This window comes from Mercenaria mercenaria, chromosome 1, assembly GCF_021730395.1.
Source record: "Mercenaria mercenaria strain notata chromosome 1, MADL_Memer_1, whole genome shotgun sequence".
Classification (NCBI taxonomy): Eukaryota; Metazoa; Mollusca; class Bivalvia; order Venerida; family Veneridae; genus Mercenaria; species Mercenaria mercenaria.
In genome coordinates this window covers 88,142,850-88,165,405 of record NC_069361.1, presented here as the reverse complement: position 1 = coordinate 88,165,405, position 22,556 = coordinate 88,142,850, and the positions used below count along the sequence as shown (strand labels likewise).

General features: G+C 33.4%; 1 protein-coding gene across 1 annotated transcript in view; it reads left to right on the top strand.

The window, feature by feature from the left end:
* Positions 1–22,556, top strand: part of LOC123531371 (inositol-tetrakisphosphate 1-kinase-like) — an 84,633-nt gene extending 62,077 nt beyond the window's left edge. Inside the window, exons 6-10 of the mRNA XM_045312241.2 lie at positions 3,034–3,077; positions 4,964–5,123; positions 10,044–10,111; positions 11,070–11,238; positions 13,805–22,556. Of these exons, the coding sequence (XP_045168176.1) occupies positions 3,034–3,077; positions 4,964–5,123; positions 10,044–10,111; positions 11,070–11,238; positions 13,805–14,175 (812 nt within the window). The 3' untranslated portion in view covers positions 14,176–22,556. The remainder of the gene's footprint in view (positions 1–3,033; positions 3,078–4,963; positions 5,124–10,043; positions 10,112–11,069; positions 11,239–13,804) is intronic.

Sequence of the window (22,556 nt, the reverse complement as noted above, 5' to 3'; positions counted from 1 at the left end):
CAAAACAGGCACCCAAGTGGAATAACATATCTTCTTAAACCCAGTTAGATGGCTTAGACACATGAGCAACTTTGTGCCCCTAGTGAAACTCCAAACGGTAGAGTGAGGGGAAAGTAATAAATCACTTGACCAATGAGACCGAACGGAGTTGGGCACACAAATGCTTCAACATTGCTCGAATCCATTGGAATAATTTCTTAACAGATAAGGTTAGGTTAAGTTTTTGTGGTAGAGGTTCATTTCAGTCAAAAATGATAACAGACGGACAAAAAATGATCCCAATATGGCCACTCTGTAAAAGTGTATTTGTTGTGCTTTGATTGAGCAAGAAATTTTGAGTTGGAAAGGTCTGTTTTTTCAGATTCTTTCTTTCAATCAATTCATAGCCAATTAATATACAAACAGGGAAAATTGGGGTTACAATACGACAGAAATTATTTTTAGCTCGACTATTCGAAGAATAAGTAGAGCTATCCTACTCACCACGGCGTCGGCGTCACACCCTGGTTAAGTTTTTCGTACCAGTCCACATTTTGACAAAGTCTTTTGAGATAAAGCTTTGAAACTTTCAACACTTGTTTACCATCACCATGTCCAGTTTTAGGCAAGAGTACATAACTCTGTCAAGCATTTTGACTGAATTCTGGCCCCTTTTGACTTAGAAATCTTGGTTAAGTTTTTCGTACCAGTTCATATTTTGACAAAGTCTTTTGAGATAAAGCTTTGAAACTTTCAACACTTGTTTACCATCACCATGTTCAGTTGTAGGCAAGAGTACATAACTCCATCAAGCATTTTGGTTGAATTATGGCCCCTTTTTGACTTAGAAATCTTGGTTATGTTTTTCGTACCAGTCCACATTTTGACAAAGTCTTTTGAGATAAAGCTTTGAAACTTTCAACACTTGTTTACCATCACAATGTCCAGTTGTAGGCAAGAGTACATAACTCCATCAAGCATTTTGACTGAATTATGGCCCCTTTTGACTTAGAAATCTTGGTTAAGTTTTTCGTACGAGTTTATATTTTGTGTAAAGTGTTTGACATATGGCTTTGAAACTTTTATATCTTGTTCAGTATAATAGTCTCTATCAATAGGCAAGAGTACGTAACTCTCTCATCTTTTTTGGCCGAATTATGGCCCTTTTTGAACTTGGAAATTGGTTCTGTTTTGTAAATGTCCATGTTTTGTCAAGACTATTTGACATATGGCTTTTAAACTTTAAACACTTGTTTATCATTATGATTTCCATCTGTAGGCAAGAGTACATAACTCTGACAATTATTTTGACTGAATTATGGCCCTTTTTGGACTTTGAAATTTGTTCAGTTTTTCTTTCAAGTCAGCGTTTTGTCAAAACTGTTTGAACTGTGGCTTTGAAACTTTTAACACTAGTTTATCAACATGATTTCCATCTGTAGGCAAGAGTACATAACTCTGTCAACTATTTTGACTGAATTATGGCCCTTTTTGGACTTAGAAAATTATTTAAATTTTTCATATAAGTCCACGTTTTGCCTAACATATAACTTAACATATTTGCTATCATGGTCACACATTGCCACTTAGTGCAAGACTTATCGAAATCCACAAATACAGGAACATTTTTTGTTTAATCCATTTTTTTGTTTAGTCTGAAAATCTATGGAAATATTTTGACCCCATTCTTCAATCAATTCTTCGAATAGTCGAGCGTGCTGTCATCCGACAGCTCTTGTTTATATCTACACAACTTATTTGAAAAGCTAAACATTTTTTAAAAATGAATATATGCATTTTGATAGAATATCTGACTGCCGTACTAAAGAAGTTACGTTCAAAACGATTTGGGCCTGAGACAATTAATGTGATGGATCAGTCAGGATCTGTGAACAAACTTTTTTTTCAAGAAAGCAGTGGCTTTGGCTCTAGATCTAAAATATTTAACTAAACAACTGATAACAAATGGTTTGAAAACTTTATCTGAACAATATTTCTATGTTTAATCCAAATATTTTCAATTTGAATCCCCGTGGCCCTGCACGTCTTACAAGTCGGGCTTTGTTCTTTTTACTGTATAATTTGAACAATCGTAGAACGTGCCTACTTCATCACCTACCGGCACATCGAAGGCCATGTGTGGCACTAGCACAGACACTCCAGATTTAAAACAAATGATGAACAACACCATAATTCCTGACTTTTTGAGTTTGTGTCATCAGCTACATGTTACCATTACGAACGCATGGATTCCGATCAATATCACTTTGACGCATTAAAACAGCGATAAAACCTGTTTACCGTTATCATTCCGGAACACATAATCAGAAAAAAAAATTTTTTTTCGGCGATTTTTTTGTACGTGCGGGCGGGTGAATTTTTTTTTCTTTTTCTCGGGAATGAAATCATTGATGCGGTAGTTCCGACGAACGACAAATCAATTTGGTATGGCCTTGTGAGAATTGTCTGAAGGCTTAAGTTTCTTTGCCACATTATGAGGTGTTGTGATTTTACTGACAGGTGGTTGTTATATGACTAGACAAAAATTCCTTCTAAAAAGGAAAGTCTTGACCAGTTGAGGAAATACAGTACAAAGAAAACAATTGTCTCGGGCTAGTTAGTGTATGATTGTTGAAAATCTAGTATAGGTACATGATATCTTAAAAACACATTGATGTTTTACCTGTTTTCTCAAACTGTATAAAGATTTTTTTGTTCATCAACATTACATCTTTGCACACTTGTGGGATCGATGACAATTAAGCAAATAAATTGGTGGTAAAATTACACCGGCAGTACCTTGATTACTTCAGAGATGTGTCCAGTACAATTGCTGACATGTAAGATGATAGTGTATGCACAATAAGAAATGAGATAATCATTACTGTCAATAAGGTTTTAGCACATGTAAATTACTTACCTTTTCTTGGAGACATGTAAAGAAAACATGAAACTCCCCGATTAACATGACTTACAGAATGTAAATTTTACTATAAGCCTTAGTTGGTATATAGATGTTTTAGGCATTAATGTGTACTTTCTTTTATATTTCAGTATGCAAGCCTATTGTGGCTCATGGGACACAAGATTGTCATAAAGTAAGTAGATTACTTCTGCTGTTCCTATAGCTTCACATTAACACTCTAGCTCTTTAGACAAAATGCACTGCACAAGCACACAACAATAAAATTACCCTTTCTTTTACAAAACCACTTATTATCCCCAATGGAAGACTAAGGGATATCATCTTGGTTTCCTATCGTAACTCGCTGAAGGATATTATATAATAAATTTCATACGCGAATTCAAGAAAATTGTGAATATTTACCCTCAATATCCGTCATTTTCCTTATTTAGCCAGGCATATCTGGAAGTGTATCCATCTGAAATTATGTAAGTTTTCCATTAATACAGTACAGGGAACGGATTTATTCACTGAATTAAAACAAAATCCTAGAAACATTGATTCTAAATAAGGACATTTTTTTTGATGGTTTACTTTGATTTTACAATAAAAGTTGGGTCACCGGAAATTTACAGTAATCACCGACAATTTCCAGCCATTTTTACAGTCGGCTCCTTGCAAATTCATAACTTTGCAAGCTTGTCCTTTTCTGTGTGTAATCAAGAAATTTCATCACGCCAAAATTTCCGACAGCTCTTGTTTCTTAGTTTGCTGCTCTTAACTAAAACTTAACTTAAATAGCGGGTGGAGGAGAAGACCCCTGTTCAGTGCTTCCATGTATAAAATACCTGATGGCTGTTTTCTTTACATATTCCCAAGAAATTATGACACCAGAAAGAATATGTTGTATAGAAAAACGATCTTGTCAGGGGAAAAAAAACATATTTCTATAGACAGATTACTGTTTTGAAGGTAAAGGTTATATTAACAGGTAGTACATTTTCTACTGTAATTTGTCTGAGGGAAAGAAAAACTGACAAGACTAGAAGTTTTAGTCTGGCAATGTGACATACTGAACATTGGTGTGCAGATTTAGACAATTAAGAAATCTTTATGGTGTTGCTATGTCTTCTAAGTCACCCAATATCTATAATTATTCCTTGATAATACCAAAACAGAAGTACTGTATTACTAGCTAAGAGGCAGACTAATAACATTGTACTAAGAAATCTTTAAACATCACTAAGTAAATTAGACATTTTCTGAAATTCCTTTTGTCATGACTGCTTAGTTTGGCCCGAATTTTTTGTGTTCTATTTTAGATTTTATGAAAAGACATTGAAAATATAATAACCCTCTGACAAGTTTGATTATGTCCTCAAGATCAAAAACAATTCCTGTGTTTGAAGAAACTCATTCAAAATGCTGTATTTTAAATTTTGATTAGTCAGTTTTCTTCTTTTAAAGTGTCTCTATACTTACTGTTGGATGTGTTTTTAATCAGGCTTACTGCAAAATATTTATATAACATTTCAGATACCAATTGTTTAAAACTGATTAAATTTCATTTTAATTACATTTATGAGATATCAATTTCACCTGATACACTGTGTTATTAGGTCGAATTGTAAAAAAAACAATCACTGCCTATTTTTATTATCCCAGATAATTATACCGGGGTGAGGTGGGGGGTGGAGGAGTCTCCATTTCTGAGTGGTTAAAGTCACTGACTTCGAATCACTTGCTCCTCACCAATGTGTGTTCGAGCCTCAGTTGAAGCATTGAATTCTTCATGTGAGGAAGCCATTAGCTGGCTTTCAGATGGTTGGTGGTTCTACCCAGGTGCCGGCTCGTGATGAATTAATGCACAGAGGGGCACCTCGGGTCTTCCTCCACCATCAAAGCTGAAAAGTCGCCATATGACCTATAATTGTGTTGGTGTCATGTTAAACCCCAAAAAAACAAAAAAGATTGTTTCACCAGATTTAGCGGATTTTGCATAGTTGTGCTAAATTATTATGTTAAAAAAACTCTGCTATACCACATTATGTTATCAACTCAATATTGCTATATCAACAGATGGCTGTGATATTTAGTGAAGAAGGGTTGAAGGACATTACACCACCTTGCGTAGCTCAGACTTTTGTCAACCATAATGCAACACTGTACAAAATATTCAAGATCGGCAGCAAACAATATATAGGTCATCGCCCATCACTGAAAAATCTTTACGCTGGTGGTACGTATAATTTTGTATGTTGTTACATGAAAAGTACTATACCAGTATCGGGTGAAACACAATATAGGGAGCATTTAGAATATCGCATTGTTATACATGGTTTTCAAAAATTTCCTAACGCTTTAGTGCAATTTAACATTTACACTTCATAACACTAAATATGAAGAAGTTCTGTGCCAAATTTTATTGATCTAGCTCAAATAGTTTTCAAGCAGTGGCAAAAAACGCATCTAGAAAAAGTCATTTTTGAAGCGTTATGTTGTTGCACTTAGAATTTTCCATATTTTTCAAATAAAATAATGGTATGATATTATATATTTCTATGTAAATGTGTGTTATCAGCATAAAGACAATTTTTTAAGGATTATTTTGGTGTTTGATTTATCATGATCGGATGAAAATTGTTGAAGCTGTTGAGAACAATGTGAAATGGGTAAGATGTTATGCAGTTTTTCACTGAAATTCCTTCCTTTTGTTATAATGATTAATTGCAATGTTAACATTATTTTTTCTTTAGTATTTTGGTCCAGAATCATTTCTCTGTTGTAATAGTACTTAAAGAAAAAAAAATCAAAATCATGTATTTCTGAAATTTATTTGTATGAATTTTTAAAATTGAAAATCAGGTTTTTATGAAAATATGTAGAGTCCGTAACCAATTGTATTTTATAGATTTGTAAGATATTATGAGAGTCTTCACTGATTTTTTCTTATCAAATTTAACTGTTGACATTAAATTTTTATGCTATTTCCTTTATTGTTAACTACATTTTTGCTGTAGCACCACTAATATGGTTACGGACACTACAAAAACACTGTAGTGTCCGTAACCTGTCTTTCAATGGTGTAAATAAACATTTTTTTAAATTTTGTTTATAGCTATTCTTATGAAAGTAATAACTGATTTCACAAGTTAATTAATCAACTTTATTTTTCATTAACTTGTTGATGTTGCAACAACATTGGAAAACCCTTATTGCAGCATCTTTATATACAGCATCATTTTCTGTTGCTGCAGCATGAAATTTAAAGACGTAATAGCAAATATTGAAGCGATGAGAGATAAAGGATCACTACTTTTTTTCAATTTGGAAGGTTCACTGATGACAAATTTAATAAAGTCTATTAATAATTTCACTACAAAAGGTAAATTTTGTCTATTTAATAATGCTACTTGAAACTGTAGTGTCCGTAACCAGAGCTGAAAAAATTAAAACTTGCATCTTTTTACAGAAAAATGAAAAATTATCATTTCAAACTTTATTAATATTGAGAAAAAAACAAATATATGTATTTGTTGACAAATATTTTCAGATATAAAAATATAGATACAGTTCAAAAGTGCTAAAAATCATGTTTATCATCTAAATTGCACAAATTTATATTAAAAATGTAAAGATGTGATAATGATAATTAACAGTTATTCACTTAGACAAATTTCTTCAAGAGCATCATTGTTAAGATAATTCAAGTTCATGTAGCTTACAATAATGTTTCTTTTCAAAATGTTTCAGAGGGGCAGTGTTATCTGGTTACGGACACTACAGAAATTAAAACAATGTAAAAAACATCCAGTATTACTGAAATTTCTGTTTAAATTATTATACATCTTACAGTTCAAGTGAATAAATCTTTACAAGTATTTATGATTAAAAGTAATATCTAAAAACTTGCAAATGAAAGCAAAATCTCTTCAAGAAGTACTAAGTACAAACCATGTGATGACAGGTACATGTATATTCATTTAGATGAGATTTTATATTTATGTGATGGGCATATAGTGTTGCTGCTCTATGTATGTAAGTCCGTCAGTGCGTTCAGTCTTGTGTGTCCAACTCCTCCCGCCATTAGATTGCTCTGCTTCAAACTTTCATAGATGAACAACCTTGATGTGTAGATAACCATAAAAGAAGGAATTTCTCAGTGACTATTTTAACCACAGTTATGATACTATGATATTTTTATATAGAAATATAGAATATATCCAGAAAAATCTTGTGTTTTCAACTCCTCCCACACTATTATCCTGATTTGATTCAAACTTTTCACAGTTGAACAAGCTCAAGATGTGTATATTACAATAAAGCGACAATTTTTTTCTGTGACTATTTTACTACAGTTATGGCCCTTTGATAATTTCTGTTTAATCATAAGGAATATAGAGAAACATTTTTATGTGTCCAACTCCTCCAACACTAGTAGCCTGATTTGTTTCAGACTTTCACAGATAATCAAGCTTGATGTTCAGATGACCGTAAAGGGAGAAATTCTTTCTGTGACTGATTTTACTTTAGTTATGGCCCTTTGATAATGTTTGCTATATGGAATATAGTATGATAGAGGAAAATCCTGTCAACGATTCCCAAACTTTTAGCCTGACTTGCTTCAAACTTTAACAGATGAACAAGCTTTATGTGCAGATGAAGGGAAGGAATCTTCTCTGAGTATATTTTTACTGGCGGCAGTTATGATCATTTTTGCTTTCTAGAGAATGGGCAATGGCATGTGTATATGTGCACATCTGTGTCGTATGGTTATGATATCTAGTTTTATATTGCAATTTAATTGCTTTATAATAAAGTAGAAGTATGTCTGATTTCATTGTGCATTTGTGATTCAGATATAGAGTTTTGATCTGATTAGGCACCTGCAGTGCTGAAACTTAAAAGGCACAAAAATGCTGAATAGGTTAGAAGAGGTTAAATGGCAAGAAAGGCAGAAACTCAATCCAGGCCAATGTGAAAATTAAAAGAAAAATGAGAGAGAAAGAAAGAAGGATTGTAGAATGAGACAGCGACAAGAAGTACAGCGACAAGAAGTTTGTTTGTTTGTTTGTTTTGGGTTTAACGCCGTTTTTCAACAGTATTTCAGTTATGTAACGGCGGGCAGTTAACCTAACCAGTGTTCCTGGATTCTGTACCAGTACAAACCTGTTCTCCGCAAGTAACTGCCAACTTCCCCACATGAATCAGAGGTGGAGAACTAATGATTTCAGACACAATGTCGTTTATCAAATAGTTACGGAGAACACACGCCCCGCCCGAGGATCGAACTCGCGACCCCGCGATCCGTAGACCGACGCTCTACCTACTGAGCTAAGTGGGCGGGTTTGCGACAAGAAGTAGAGAAGAGTAACTCAAAACTAGATTACATGTAGTTAAGAAAGCAGAACTAATATCAAAATCACATGATGAAGGAAAAAGAGTGGAAAGAAATTTATGTGTCCGCACAAACAGGATCTGTCATAGGAGATAAGAGACAAGTTGTTGCATTTATAGATGAATCTACTATGACTGATAATAGGGCTACATTTTCAACACCAAGACATCTGAAAATTTGAAAAAAAAAGTTACAAAAAGATTATAGATATGTGTACTTTTGTTAGATAATTCATATTGTAGTGTCAATAACCATAAACTTAATTTCTTTTTTCTGGTTAGTGACATTCTTGAGTAAAAAAGTGTAAGTGTTAGTTGTGTGATATGAATACAAAGTATTGATAATAATGTATCACTTAGAGAACTTAATATTGCTTGTTAAGTTACAAGATTTCATGAAAACAGTTTTCAGATTTTGCTGTTCTGTTTTCTTTTTCATTGGTTTTATTTGGCAAGTTGTATATTTTTGTTTGAAGAATATCAAATTTAAATACACTTTCCATTCAGATATCGTTTTAACATTATACCAAATAATCCATGAGTGGATTTAATGTTTTTTACATAATCTAATGCAAAACCATTCTTGGGGCTTTTTTGTAGTGTCCGTAACCAATTACTGGTATCCATCAATATTTAGGATTTTTTGAAAATTATTCACTTTCCCTTTTAATCTAAGTCATTTTGTTTCAACAAAGACAGAACTTGTGTTGATTTTTCATTAAGTTTTCATCATTAAAACTGAAATTGAAGATGTCAGATGATTTGAAATATACATGTTTTTTAGCAACAAAGTAATATCCAACAATATGTTTCTTTTTTCAGTATCTATACCTTTCCCAGTCCTATTTTTGCCTTGCATTATGTATTTCCATGTGTTTGTCCTACAAAACAGTAAAAATAGTTCAAGTTTATCATAAATTTGAAGCTTTATTTTACAAAATGTACCACTTGTAGTGTCCGTAACCAGCAAAAATATGCATTTTATCAGCCTTTAAAAATTACATTTCCGATACAAGTACCAGCAAACCACTTAAGCTGCTTATACTTCAAGCACTCTACTATGTAGAAAAATACTTTTTTTGCCAAAATTAAGAACTTATTTTTTCACCTCCAAGTGCAACACTACTGTTCCCTATATTGTGTTTCACCCGTATACATGTGAAAGGGTGATTTCATTATATGATGAATATAATGGTAGTCGCCATCAGAGTTTTCACATGTTTCTTAAATTTGTGTTTTTGTGGCAAGATTTTGAACCCTTACAGTCTTTTTTGTGTTGGCAGTTGGGTAAATCATGAGTTTGACTCACAACGTACTGGTATGTTATTTTTCATTTTTTCATTGGTTATTGACATTGCATGCTTATAATGTATTCTTGCATTAGTTTACATTGATTTTATCTTTATATAGGTTAGCAGTTAGGATAATACATGTATGTATATAACATGAAAGCCATTAAGGTGGGTATTTTTCTTCAAATCTTTTTTATAAAATGCTCTTATTTCAGTCAAAATACTTAAATAGAATAATCTTGATTGATGATCTGTGATTGGTGATCTCTTTATATAGATGTCTTGCACTGATAGGCTATTTTATATGTTTTCAACTTACCTTAAGTCATGTTTTAATAGGAGATTTTGAAAGTAATAATCTTTAAGACCATGTAACAAATTTAGACACTTAATGCTTTTTGCATTTCTTATTTTTCTGTGTACAGTGTTACTAACTGTCTATATATGCTTGATTATGTATTTCGTTGCAGACCACCCTACCATATTTTTTGACACACATGAAGTATGTAAAAGCGATTCCTCCCATCACTTGACCAAGGTAAAGTCACACACAAAACAACGCTTTTGTTTTGTGAATAATTATTGTACATCTTCTCTCTTTTTGTGCTGTTTTCTGTGTAGTTTTTGGCTTATAGACAAAAAAAAACATTATACATGATATATATATGGCTTATTGATACTTGTGGTGTGAAAGATTTCAGAATTTTGTCTAGATGGGTAATGAAAGAAATCTTGATAAAGTATTACGAGTCTTAACACCAGTAATGGAGTTTCCTAAGATGTTTTTGCACTTCTTCAGTTTTTGCAGTAAATTCCAAAGTCAGCCATGTTTTTATCAGTGTTTAATGTTTTTTCACCCATTTTGTGCCATGAATTTCATTTCTTCACATTGATTTAACTTGCACCATGTGCTAATTTTATAATAAATGTTTTGGTTCTTCAAAAACAGAGTTATCTGCATGACTCAGTTTAAACAACAAAAATTATAACAAAATGCATTACCTGTCCTGAATTGAACACTTAACTTTTCAACTTTTGTTTACCTTGACAATCATTTTCTTGAAAGAAATGAAGTTTATAGCATTTGTTCATTTTAGGTAATGTTAGATTTAGGTTAAGAGTAGTTTTTACTCAACCTTTTTACAGTAATAAAGATATAGTAAACATTTTTTCCTGTCAGCATTATAAGGCCATAGCAGTCTTCTACAGGCAGTATAATTTTTAAATATCAGATCTTCTTTATTACAAGAATAGTGATAAATACGGCTGAATTTGAGTAAGATATATTCTACTAAACTTTTTAACACACATAAATGTATAAATACATTTCTGCCTGATACAAACTGGTATGGCCTAAAATTGGGTATTTCAAATATTTGTATTAGATGTTTTAAAATGTTGGCAAGAAATATGTGCTATAACTTTATTGGTTTGAAAAGGTTCTTCCGAAAGAAGTTTTGAGTTGTGTATCCATGGTAACACCTATCTACTTACAGCTTGACTATGAGGATCAGGACTGCTCCCCGCTCAAACCCAATCTGGCACAACTGAACGCGGTCAGTGAGACCCTGCGCCAGAAGCTCGGACTTGATCTGTTTGGTGTGGATGTGATTATAGAGAGTGATACACAGAGATATGCTGTAATTGACATCAATGTCTTTCCAAGTAAGAGATTTTCTATCATTGTTTGATCTAGTTGGTAAAGCAAGTTTCTCTCCCTCACAAATTGGTATAATGACAGTGGTCAGTCACAAGATGCTGAAACTCCTTCTTTTACTGGTGAGAATCTGACGTAACATTACTGTGCAATACATTTAAATCACAACCCAGGAAAGCTAAACTCTCCTTTAAGCTAAACAATTGGATCTGAAATGTATTCCTTCTATTAACAATGACCAATGTAAACCACTAACTTCTAGAACTGAACTGCCTTGGTCCCAAAGTTTGATTAAGAGATTACGTTGCATCATGGGTGTAAGGATTTTTTCAGATATCATTTCCAAGGCTTTTAAAATGATATGCCGAAGGAGATTTCCTGCTTGTACTCTTTACAGTTTTAACACATTATTTACTTCAGTATCACAAAAAAATCCTGACAGATGTTTTCATGATCGCTAAGCTGATAATATTATGTTTATTATACTCTTTGATATAAATGAAACATTAATGCACATATTTAAGGCCATTTCAGAATAATATCTTTGTGCAATGCAAATAAATGCAAAAAAGTAATTAAATACTAACTTTATAAAGGATAGCAATAACATGGATTAAGTTTGCTTTATGATTGCAAAACCATCAAAAACCGTTATTTTTGTAGACAATATTACATGAGACTTTTATTCGTTCATACTGAATTTATAAAACCAGTTGATTGAAAATGAGAGGCTCTTTTAAACATTTTGTCATATTTATGCAACAAGTTTGATAAATTCAATGTACAAAGACAGATACTTGACCCTTACCCTGCTAAATTTCTATAATGAACTTGTCCATCTTTCAATTTGGACAGTACCATTAACTGTTAAAAGAGGTGCTTACCAAAAAGATAGTGACTGAATGGCGAACAGTGCAGACCATGATCAGACTGCACGGATGTGCAGGCTGATCTTGGTCAGCACTGGTAGCAAGGGCTGAATGACTTGCCGACAGCAGACTAAGGGTTAATGTATTTTTATGCCCCCGGCATCTACTGATGCAGGAGGCATATAGTGATTGTCCTGTCTGTTCGTTCGTTCGTCCGTCCGTACGTACGAGGTTAACCAATTGGGACCGTTTTGTCTAGCATCAATACCCCTTACTAGAATTACTTGATACTAATGCAGATGTAACCTGTGACCATTCCTCATCTTCAGACATCACCTGACCTCAGTTTGACCTTGACCTTGACCTCAATTTGGACTGAGGTTGCTTTATATGGGCCATCTCTTGGTTAACCAAATGGGACCGTTTCGTCTAGCATCAATACCTCTTACTAGAATTACTTGATACTAATGCAGATGTAACCTGTGACCATTCCTCATCTTCAGAGATCACCTGACCTCAGTTTGACCTTGACCTTGACCTCATTTTGGACTTAGGTTGCTTTATATGGGCCATCTCTTGGTTAACCAAATGGGACCGTTTCGTCTAGCATCAATACCTCTTACTAGAATTACTTGATACTAATGCAGATGTTACCTGTGACCATTCCTCATCTTCAGACATCACCTGACCTCAGTTTGACCTTGACCTTGACCTCATTTTGGACTTAGGTTGCTTTATATGGGCCATCTCTTGGTTAACCAAATGGGACCGTTTCGTCTAGCATCAATACCGCTTACAAAAATGAATTGATACTAATACAGATGTAACCTGTGACCATTCCTCATCTTCAGACATCACCTGACCTCAGTTTGACCTTGACCTTGACCTCGTTGTGGACTTGGGTTGCTTTGTATCGACAAGAATGCCACCGGGGGCATTAAGCGTTTATTGAACGCAGCTCCTTGTTTTTATCACATGTTAGCTTTTTTGCTGAAACATCGAAATTCTTTCATTCTTTGCCTATGGTAGACAAAGTTAGTTTGACCAACACCTTCTTTACTTAAAAATGACATCATCAAAATTTTATTGCACTAGTGTAATACCAAAATTATGTAATGACTATTTCACTCCCACAACGTTTAACAACACATCATATTATCTGCTTGGGGTCAAAACTATTGCCAGAGGACCGAGAGCCAGTAGTTCTGATTATTGACTGGCAAGCACATCAACAAATGTTTCATTAAACAACATCAAAAATTAATTTTCACAGTGATATTTTAAATTTTTTGACTTATCAGCCCAGAAAACATGTTACAAATATTGTCCAGTCATATAGTTCAAACTATGGACCAACTGTTTATACAAGGAGTCATGTGATATAGTTTGATATTACAGATTACAGTCTGACTGATAGTGAATTGAGTACATGCATAATTCAAGAATGTTTCATTGCAAAACCAATATAGCATCACTGTGTTAATGTCAATTCAATTGGTTTAGGTTAATATAGGCATACATATTAAGAAAGAAAAACTTGGAAGGAATACAAACAAAATATTCATACTATGTTGGAACCAAATGTTTCTATAAGATGTATGCAGCCTTTGATGAAAGATATTGGTAAGCAACATATTATCTTCTAAATGCTTTCACATACTGCCTTTAATTGTGTTCATAATGTTGAAATAATAACAATTTTCAGGCTATGATGAAGTAGACAACTTCTTTTGTGATTTGTTGGACCATCTTCTGTTCTTGTTGAACAAGCAACAAGACAAACATTCCATCATCTCCCAGACAACCACTCCCCAGCATGCCTTACTCAAACAGACTGGTCGCTCAAGTTCCCTTGATTCTTGCTCAGAACGCATAGCCACTAAACGGCTAAAGACTGTGGACCAGTCTAAAGAAAGAGAATGTGACTGTGATAGTGTGACTTTCCCCAGGGCTGTGTGTAGGTTTGACTCTAACTGTTGCAGGCATAAACAGGAAGTGATGTCGCAGCAGGTTCGCAGAAATCAAAGAAATTCTGCTGGGAAGACGTCTGCAAGTCGTATTTTAGATGATATGTAATTGTTAAGTTTTTAAATTGTTAAAGCAGGGAAAAATAGCATGTTGAAATTTGTACAGATATTTATAATACTGAGCAATTATTTAAAAAAAAAAACCTGCTTTGTTAAATTGTTTTGGTTACAGGACTTCAGACATGTATGGGATAGGCCTACATTGTTATAATTTTAGTGACCGTTTTAATTTTCTATTGTCGAAACAGTTCAGCATTAATATTAAGATCAATGATCTTAAACAATTTACTAAAAATCTTTTTATCTCTTTCAGTCCAATCTTACTGTTATTGTAGCTTTAATTGTTGGCATTAACTTTTAACTAGTCAATTAACTAGACTATAGAGTTTTACATTCTGCTTAAAAATGAAAGCTCCTGCTAGATATTTTACAAGAAATGAAAAACTTGTTTGCCAAAATTATTGACGGGGTCATACTTAACAATATAATGAAGTCACTTAACTGCTGAATTGCATGAAATATATTTTTGTACTTATATCTGTTGTTAAACTCTGTATATATGTACATTGATCTTTTTATTTCTTGTGTATATATATATGTTGGTGTACTGAAAACTGTGATTTTTAGCTCGAAAATTCAAAGAATAGGTAAAGTTATTGTACTCATCTACTAAGTTGATGTCTACTTCTGCATCCTGATTTGGTTAACCTTTGCCTGCTGGCGGCAAGTTATTCTGCCTTTGCGACCAGTGCAGACCAAGATCAGCCTGCACATCCGTGCACAATTCAGTCAGTAAATTTTCACTAAACACCCCTTCAAATAATAAATGGTACTGCCCAAATTGAATGATGGACCAGTCCATTTTAGAAATTTAGCAGGCTAAAGGTTAAATGTTTGTATGTAAGCTGTTATCTCTGTAATTATGGGTGGAAATGGATTAAAATTTCACACAAATGTTTACTGTGATGAACTGCCATTCGCTACACAGGTTTCAGAACTCTTTTTGGCTTCTTCACAAAGTTATGCCCCTTTTTTTCGACTTTTTGTATTAATAAGTTTCACTTTCTTAGGTAAATGGCTTTTGAACAGTCTGGCATTGCTGTCCTTTGACAGCTCTCATTTTAGTACCTTGTGCTAATTGTTGGAACATGGGGCGTGCTAACTTTACTTCCATCTGTTACTAAAAGTGTGTCTATGCATTAAGTGTTTTATATATATTCAGATCAGGCGAACAATTATCATGTAGTAGAATGATAAATAGTTAGTGACTAAAAAATGCTTTTCCAGGCAGAAAATATGCAGTAGATCTGGTAACGGTGTTTTAATGTCATTATTTGTTAATTTTCAACATAAACAGTTTAAGAACATTATTTTACAGAATTTATGCTTGAAAAAAAAAAAACATCTGAATTTTCCATAGTTAATGACATGTACGTATTTCTTCACCTACTACCATTCCATTAATGTTGTATTTTGTTTTAATTGATTCTTTAATAATAATCAATGTCCCATGTGAATTCTTGTATCTCTGTTTTTCTTCTTAAAGGTTTATGAAAGGATTAAGTAATCAAAATTGTGATTAATTGGTTCATTGATTTCAGTCTCTTTTGTACCAGATGAAAAGTGAAATTTTACTCTTTCCATTGTGGGTGAATTCCAAAGTTTTCGAACTTACATTGAGAGACTTCAGATGGCAGTATTGAAAGCCATTAAAGCAATTGGCGTGTTTTATGTTAAATGGATATACATTAAATGAATAAAGGTAGGGATTTCCCCAGAGGTTGACTGTAATCATATTACAAGACAGATTGATTTACACAGAGGTTATTGACAATAAAGTCCCTCCTTCCTTCTATTCAGACAGTAATAGCATTCCTGCAACTTTTACAGCAAATTGCAAACTGAACATAGCCAAACTCAACAGGTGAATCTAGCAGGTGAATTTGTAGTAGATACAGCTTCTTCAAACACACTAACAAAATACACCACACAATATCTTCATTGACTTTTTGGACATGCTATTTAGAACAATTCATAAAACTTTCTCTTTAATATTTTAGTTAGACTCTAGAATATATAGAAGTTAGAAAGACAATTTTATTTGATGTATACATAAAGTGCAAAAGGGAATCACTTTATTTTGATAATGCACCAATGAGCCAGAATTACTAATACCACATCAACTTGTAATTTTAGCATGTATTCTTAGAGACTAAACTCAGTGTATCATATTGTTAGTGAGAAAGAATGGATCAATGCAATTTTTGTCTGGATTACATGGTAATGGTATGTATCAATAAATATATTTACGCAAATGTTATAAAGACAGTTTTATTTGATAGAAATTTTTACCCTTGAACTAGAATTATTGATACCACAGCAAGTGAACTTTTGAGAATGTTTTTTTAAGTTGGTGGCATTGGACTGAATTCAATGTTTATTGTCCCCAACCTTTTCTGAAGAAAAGAATTGGCTCATAGAAAATAGCTGTTAGCATTTTTGTCAATAACTCTGCCATCCATTAAGAGATTTTGATATTTCTTGGCAGTAATATTCTCCATATCAAGATATATGTTTTGCATATGAACAAAGCCTCTAGTTCTAAGTTCAAGGTCACGCTTAGATGTCAAAAGTTTGTCAGAATTGTTACCAAAAGGTCAAGATCACATTTGGAAGTTAATGATTTACAGTGCCTGCTTTATGAGCAGTCCATAACTCTGCCATCCATGAAAACATTTTGATATTATTCGGCAGAATATTCACTAGACCCAAACTCACAGCTCCAATGTCAAGGTCATACTTGGTGGTCAAAGTTGTAAAGGGTCTAATCCATGTCCTGACCATACCTTCAGCCACCGAGGAAGTTTTACTTTACTAAGCGTAAATTTTCCCAAAGCAGTGTGTCATGGTTACAACCAAGGCACATTGCTCCAAGATTTAGGTCATACATTCATTTCCAACTCTGCCATTCATCAGTGGCTCTAATATAACCTGTAACAGGTGGTTTTTCAGATGTCAAACAGTGTGCACAAGACCATGGCCCAAAGCTCCCAAGTTTTCAATTTGGAAGATCATAATTGAGCTGTGCCATGAGAAAATCAACATAGTGGCTTTGCGACCAGCATTGATCCAGACCAGCCTGCGCATCCGCGCAGTCTGGTCAGGATCCATGCTGTTCGCTTTCAAAGTCTATTGCCATTAGAGAAACTGTTAGCGAACAGCATGGATCTTGACCAGACTGCGCGGATGCGTAGGCTGGTCTGATCCATGCTGGTCGCAAACCCACTGTGTTGGTTTTCTCATGGCGTGGCTCAATTATAGTACGAGCAAAATATCCTTAGGCAGGGGACATTGCTAAAGTAAACTTAGGCAAGGGATATTCGTAACTATGCTACAGTTCTGGTGTATTTATTGATAAATGCAAAACTTAGTTTGAATGGCATGATATTGTTGTATAATTGAAGATGAATTAAAATGGCATATTTATTATCTGCAAATTTGACACGAGCAGTCATAGAAACACATATTTTTATGCAGGAGTAATGGTTCTAAACTGAAGGCCTATGCATGAGATCTCATTATTTTTGTAGAACCAGCATAATGGTGTTACTATAATGCTTTTAAGTGATAATTTTTCTTAACTTAGATTGGTTTAAAACATGTCAGATTAAAGTAAGTATATTGTTAAATGTCGATAAAACTTATGAACTGTATGCTTGTGACAGAGGAGTAAGGTACTTAACAGAAGATATTTATTCTCTGTATACTTTTGCAGGTAAATAGGTTTTGATACACAAGACCTTAAACCTTGAGGACGATTATCAGTAAAAGCTTAGAGGTCTGTTTAGCAAGAGTTTTGTTTAGTTTCGTTACATTCTTGCATTTTTCGGGTATACAGTACATCATTGATCACTCAAGGTTGTTTTGGCGCCATATAACCTATACTGTGTTGGTGTGCCGTAAAACCCAAATAGATAAGTACACTCAAGGTTGCTAAGAAATTAGCAAAATACTCGAGGTATCCAGGGTTTTGAGTGATCCAAATATAGAAAAAATATAAAGAAAATGGGAAGGGAGACATGAATTGCTGTGAGGTGGGATGCTAGAGCCAGGCATTCTTGAGTGAGCAGGGTTTCACTGTGTCTATACAGATCGTTATCTGTCTGAAACAAGACAAGTATATCAAACATAAGAAAAATCTTTTGATTACTTAAATAAGTTTTGTTTGAAGCTTTGTCACAAACTATTACTTTTTCATACTTACTTCCTTCAGATAATAAGTTTGTAGTCTATAAACTTCAGTTGTCGGGTTACATTAACAGTTTAAAGTTGTCGTTTCTAAAGCCATTTAATACCATACACATCTCGGAATCAGTCATTTATCTCAAATAGAAAGCAATACCTGTCCTGATGTCTGTCTTAGCAATAATCTATAATACCCATACCTCTAATTTTTGTTTTTTAATGGACTGCTGTCCTTGAAATTATGCTATCTTTTGTGGTATTTGTAATATCTTAATTCCAGTTACAACAGTTTCAAGTGCAACTTACTTACTTACTGTTAATATGAATCGAGGTATTTTTTATCAGCTTCCAGAAAAAAGTAGTTTTATTTGAATACATTTGTTAGATAGCTGAATGCATTTTAAGTAATGGCAAGGGCAGTATAGTGTTACCACTGTATGTTTGTTTGTTTGTTTTGGGTTTAACAAGTTTTCAACAGTATTGCAGTCATGTAACAGTAACATCAACAGTCCTCGTAGATTCTGTACCAGTACTAACCTGTTCTCCACAAGTAACTCAGTATGTTTGTGTGCTGGATTGTGTCCAGCCAATTATTTTGTCATGCATGGTAAGATTGGAAAAAGACAAATGACCGCCACAACAAAGTGATGTGCCACGTGAAAGACCATGCCATGAACTCGAAGTACAAGACATAAGTACATAACAAGACAATGTGTTTCATGCAAGAGATATGACGCCATTTCAAAGGTCAAGGTCATGATTGTCTACTTAATATGGTGCATTTTTCTTTATAAACTATACTGATTACAGTTGTTCCTGTCTAGTCGAGAATTTTGTAGTGCATGGTGGGAGATAAAAACAAGTTGGTACAAATGGTCACCATAACACAGTGATGTGTTTGGCACAAGAACTGTGTTTAAAGTACAAAGGTGAAGGTCAAAGAGCAGGACTAAACACATCAGTTCATACATAAGGCATAACTTTGTCTTGCATGGTGAGTTCTAGAAATAATTTGTAATCATAACCAGCATAATACACTATATGCAAGAAATAAACTTCTGTGTCTTTACATCATAAAATAGGAGCATTCTTCTCTGATGGACACATTTCTAGTTTGTTACTATTTGAATTAAAAAATGTTTATTGATATAATTCTGTGTTTTTACTTTTTATAGTAACCAAGTGTGGTACCTTGTTTTGGTTATTGACTTTTATATTCGTTGAAATCCATTGATAATTGTTGAGTGTTTTTATAAGAGGGGGGTAAATGATGCGAGGATAAAGTACATTCCAGACAGAACATTACAAAATTTATGTAAAGAGTTTTTTTGCTGTGACTTTAACTGTCTGATGTTGTTCATTTGATATATGCAAAAAACAGAGGATGGAGCAGTTCATTTTACATTGCAGAAGCAAGAGGTGCGACTTAAGCTATAAATAGATACAGGCTATAAATAGCCACAGGTTGCTGTTACTCAGCTATAAATAGAAACAGGTTGCTGTTACAAAGCTATAAATAGCCACAGGTTGCTGTTACACAGCTATAAATAGAACAGGTTGCTGTTACTCAGCTATAAATAGCCACAGGTTGCTGTTACTCCGCTATAAACAGCGACACAGCTATAAAAAGTCATTTGAATATTTCTGTTTTACATGCATTAATAGCCATATATGTAATGTGTCACAACTGTATAAATACATAAAGTTGTTGTAGCTTATGTGCATTGCCTCTGACCAGTGTTTGCTGAAAAGAAGAAAAGGACTTGAACAGTCAGTCTTGAAGTACTTGTCAGAGTCATTGTACTTCATATTCGCTTTTAAACTGCCTGAATGTTATCTGCTAATTGTTGACTATTTGCCAGTCACACTGCAGGAATGGTACTGTAATAACCCTGACAGCAGCTCACACTGCATGTATGGTACTGTAATATCCCTGAGAATGCTCATGTTCCTATGTGTCAATATTTGAACTTGCAAGAACAAATGTGGCTTTTTGTGTTTTGATAACAGTGAGTTACTGCATACATGGAGAACAATATGTCTTGAGTAAGCAATACAGCATCAAATTATTACATGAAAGATCATCTACCTCATGCATATTTTGTAATACAGAGAAATTTTTTATATCATTTTGATGAGAGCATTGTGTTTTGAAAGTCATGTTTTCTAACTCCTTGCTTACTGTCAACAGAGGACAATGTGTATTTTTGCAAAACTGAATGATGAAATTTTTTAACCCAAGATTATTTGTCACTACAATATAAGGTACTGGCTGCATGCTTTAAAGCTTCTGGTTTAAACAAATTAACTTTTTATTTCAGACACACAAAACTTCTTTTCTGGGCTTTTACAATAGTGCTCGAAAAATAGTTTTCATTGTACTTGAAAAATTTTGAAATTATAAAATATGCAAGTTCCTTCTCAAAGGACAATCTTAGCCAAACTATAAAGAACCAGTTGTCTCATTCCGATTTTTCATGCTTGCTGAAAATTTCTAGAATTATTTAGGTATTTGTTCCAACATAATATATAGACTTGTACACAGAGAGTGATAACTTGTTGTCACTTTGAATGATGAATTTGAACTTTTGACATCAAAATGTGATATGCATGTGGGATAAGAAACAACATCATGTCCATGGGCATTGTATATACCTGGTTTATCATTTGGTAGCGCATTTACACTGTGTGATGGTAACTGTAACTTTGAAATGTGATACTGATTAACTCGGGAGACACAAATTTGTTTCAGTTTTGGTTTTTACGAAGACTTTAGTAAAATGAGTTATATGGGCGTTTTCAGGAAACTGCCAATAGTGTATATCTAGCTAGCATAGACTTCATTTACCAGTGATGTATCTTGTCACTAATGACTTATCAATTCCTAAACTGATCATTTTATTATAAACCAGCAGTAATTTTTTTGTTTCCTGAACTTGTTATGTTTGACAGTTAAACAGAAGCAGTGTATATCAGCACATCATAAAATGCACTTTTTAACCAACAATATTTTATATTATGAAATCTTTTTGACCTCTGATAAATTTGTCTTTCCTTTCTCTCTTGTAAAATTTAAAAAAAATGTAGGATAGCAGTTAATATTCCTTTTAAACAGGTAGGAACACATTCTTAACTCTTTATACAGAAACTTTACAGAGTCAGGATTTGTACATTATATAGATTTTGATAAAAGGTCTTTGATATATATGTACTTTTTACTTTTTTTATCATTGGGCAGCTAGCTGTATGAATTATCACCTAAATATATTGTGTCCAAAGGGAGAGCAAGTTCAAAGTTATTTAAAATGATTATGTAAGAATTGAACATCTATAAAGAATATTATTTTTAGCTTGACTATTTAGTGAGCAGTTAGAGGTATTGCACTCTTCCCTTTGTGTTTGCGTCGTATTTGGTTAAGTTTTTGTAGTAGGCTGTAACCACTTGTGGGAATGGACTGAAACTTTATACACGTTAACTATGATGATATGACTTGTGCTGTACTGATTCTGTAACTCTGTTTGCCTAACAATAAAGTTATGCCACATTTTTCAACAACATTTTTAGGTGTTTATTTATAAGCTGGTATCTCAGTAACTGTTAGAATGGATTGAAAATTCATAAACTTGTTCACTGTGATGATCTGAAATAGAAAACAGTCCCATAACTTTGTTTCACTTTTATCAAAAAAGTTATGCAGCTTTTTAGACTTAGAAATTTCTGTATCTCATTTAGCATCATAGGATTGAAAGTTTATTCCATTGTATTAATTCAGTGAACTTTTTGTGACAAGGCTTTTGAATAGTTGAGTGTTTGTTCTCGGACAGCTCTTGTTTCAGCACATGCACAATCATGCATTTGAAAATTTAGAGTGCTTCCATATTTTACTAGATTTTTTTAACATTGCAGAGTTAAATGTAGAGACCACTTCATTTAGACAACACAATGGGGCTTTGGACTTTAGAGCTTTTTCTATATTTAATTGTTTTTTTTTTTATTTCTTTTTCTCGATTTTTTTTTGGATTCTTTCTTTTTTATACTTTGGTGTATATGTTTGGTTTTAAACTATGTATGTATATGATTAAATATAGGTTTTTATTTGTATACTTTTTATTTTGATAAATACTGTAGTCTTATTGTTAAGTCTGGAATGATATAGGCTTTGATGAATAAAGAAATATCTCTGT